Below are 1,806 nucleotides of genomic sequence, written 5' to 3'. Positions count from 1 at the left end.
GAAAATCTTCCTAATTTCCAGGAACAAAAAGCAGAGAAGACCAGGATGCAACACAGGATTCCCATTGCTAAGCACACCCAAGCCTAGCAATAAGAAAAACATTAATAAAACAGAGGAAAGAAGGCAGAGTAATCAGAGTAACTCACCCAGGTTAGAGGTGGCGTGGTTGAGCTTAGCAAAGGATAAGGATCTGGATTAATTAATCCTAGTTTTACAAAGCCTCCCATAGTTTTGGAGTATCCCTGAAATAAAAGAATAACATGGTTAAAAATAACAATCACTTGAAACTGAGGTGAGTATTTCTCCTGGGTTTGAATGTAGTGGTGGACACACCCATGGCAGCGTTAAGCATTATTCCCATGAGAAGACAGCCACAATGACATGATGCCAGTGGGGTTACTGCTACAGAGTAATACCTTCCCCAGCCCCTCTCCACCCCTCCCCCTACTTTTTCAATACCCTTTTTAATGACTTATTCTGCCATCAATACTTCCATGGCAAGTAGCATTGGTTCATGAGATCAAAGGGCTAAGCTGGCCAGCACTTGTTCAAACTCCAGCACGTCATTACAGACGGGGTTGTATCTGCCAGCTGGCCCATAAACAAACTACTGAACACAGAGAGCCCAATGCTGAACTCAGCTTACCCCAGTTTTACACTAGTGTGATTGTATGGACATCAGATAAACTGATTTTAAAGATAAGAATCTTGTGTGTTTGTATCTTCCCTTCAGGAATATCAGAGAGACAACCAGGAGAGCAGTGGAATGGTATATAAAAGGGGCTGCAATAGGCTGCACGATAAAAGAAGTCTCAACTGGTTTCTGCTTATTTTTGTTTGCATCTCCTTAACACTCCCACACAGCTGCTGGATACCTGAAAACACTTACATGCAAGTAACTAGAAATACTGTAAAAAAACAGAATGGTGGAAATAAAGCACGCTGACAGAGGGCTAATTATAATTAGGAGCCACCTCCACCGGCACTAGGTTATTGGCTCAGATGGCCTTGCAGTGAGATCCTTCTGTGACACCTCTTCTTAAACTGACTCCATTAGCTATCTGAGCTTAATCTATAAAAGGCACTCTGAGAAGATGTTAGCCTCCGCACTGAACAGATTGCTTTCTGCTCCGCAACAAAGCAGCATGTGCAAAGGCGCAACACTAACTTCTGCCCTCCTCAGCACTATGTTCTGGCATGTAGGTACCATGCAGGTAGAGGTATGGCAAGCTCTTCCACGCAACCCTACCAACACCACCCCAACCCAAAGTGATGGACCTGCTTTGGGAGTTAAGAAAACAGCACTAAATACAGAAACATCGTTCTTGAGGCACAACAGTAACAACTCTTCATGTCACCCTGATATTTTTGCTTTTCCTTGTGCTAACACACAAAAGAAGAAAATTTTACCAGGCACCCAATGGGAGAGTAGATACTGTCATATTAACACTTCATGACGAGTTAGATGCCTTCCACATATTTTTAGCTTCTGAACAAGAGGTTGTATCTAAACTGACAAAAAGAGAGCTATTGCAATTTGTAACCCTTATTCCCCCACATTGGCCTTTCATCTTCTTTTGCTAAGCAAGCCTCCCTTCCTCCCAGAAATAAAAACTCCTGTTGTACTGCAACAGGAGTTGGCTTAGACAGGTGTACTCTGCGCTGGGTCAAAAACTGGCTGGACGGCCGGGCCCAGAGAGTTGTGGTAAATGGAGTTCAATCCAGTTGGTGGCCGGTCACGAGCGCTGTTCCCCAGGGCTCAGTTTTGGGGCCGGTCTTGTTCAATATCTTTATCAATGATCTGGA

At 43.9% G+C, this 1,806-nt stretch overlaps 1 protein-coding gene across 1 annotated transcript in view; it reads right to left on the bottom strand.

Annotated features, from left to right (window-relative positions):
* The window catches only part of AASS (aminoadipate-semialdehyde synthase), a 29,663-nt gene that overhangs the window by 5,276 nt on the left and 22,581 nt on the right, over positions 1-1,806 (bottom strand). Inside the window, exon 19 of the mRNA XM_009332272.1 lies at positions 147-242. Within this exon, the coding sequence (XP_009330547.1) occupies positions 147-242 (96 nt within the window). The remainder of the gene's footprint in view (positions 1-146; positions 243-1,806) is intronic.

This window comes from Pygoscelis adeliae, unplaced genomic scaffold (genome assembly GCF_000699105.1).
Source record: "Pygoscelis adeliae isolate BGI_AS28 unplaced genomic scaffold, ASM69910v1 Scaffold9, whole genome shotgun sequence".
Lineage (NCBI taxonomy): Eukaryota > Metazoa > Chordata > Aves > Sphenisciformes > Spheniscidae > Pygoscelis > Pygoscelis adeliae.
Note: the sequence above shows the minus strand (reverse complement) of the source record. Positions and strands in the feature narration are given on the sequence as shown.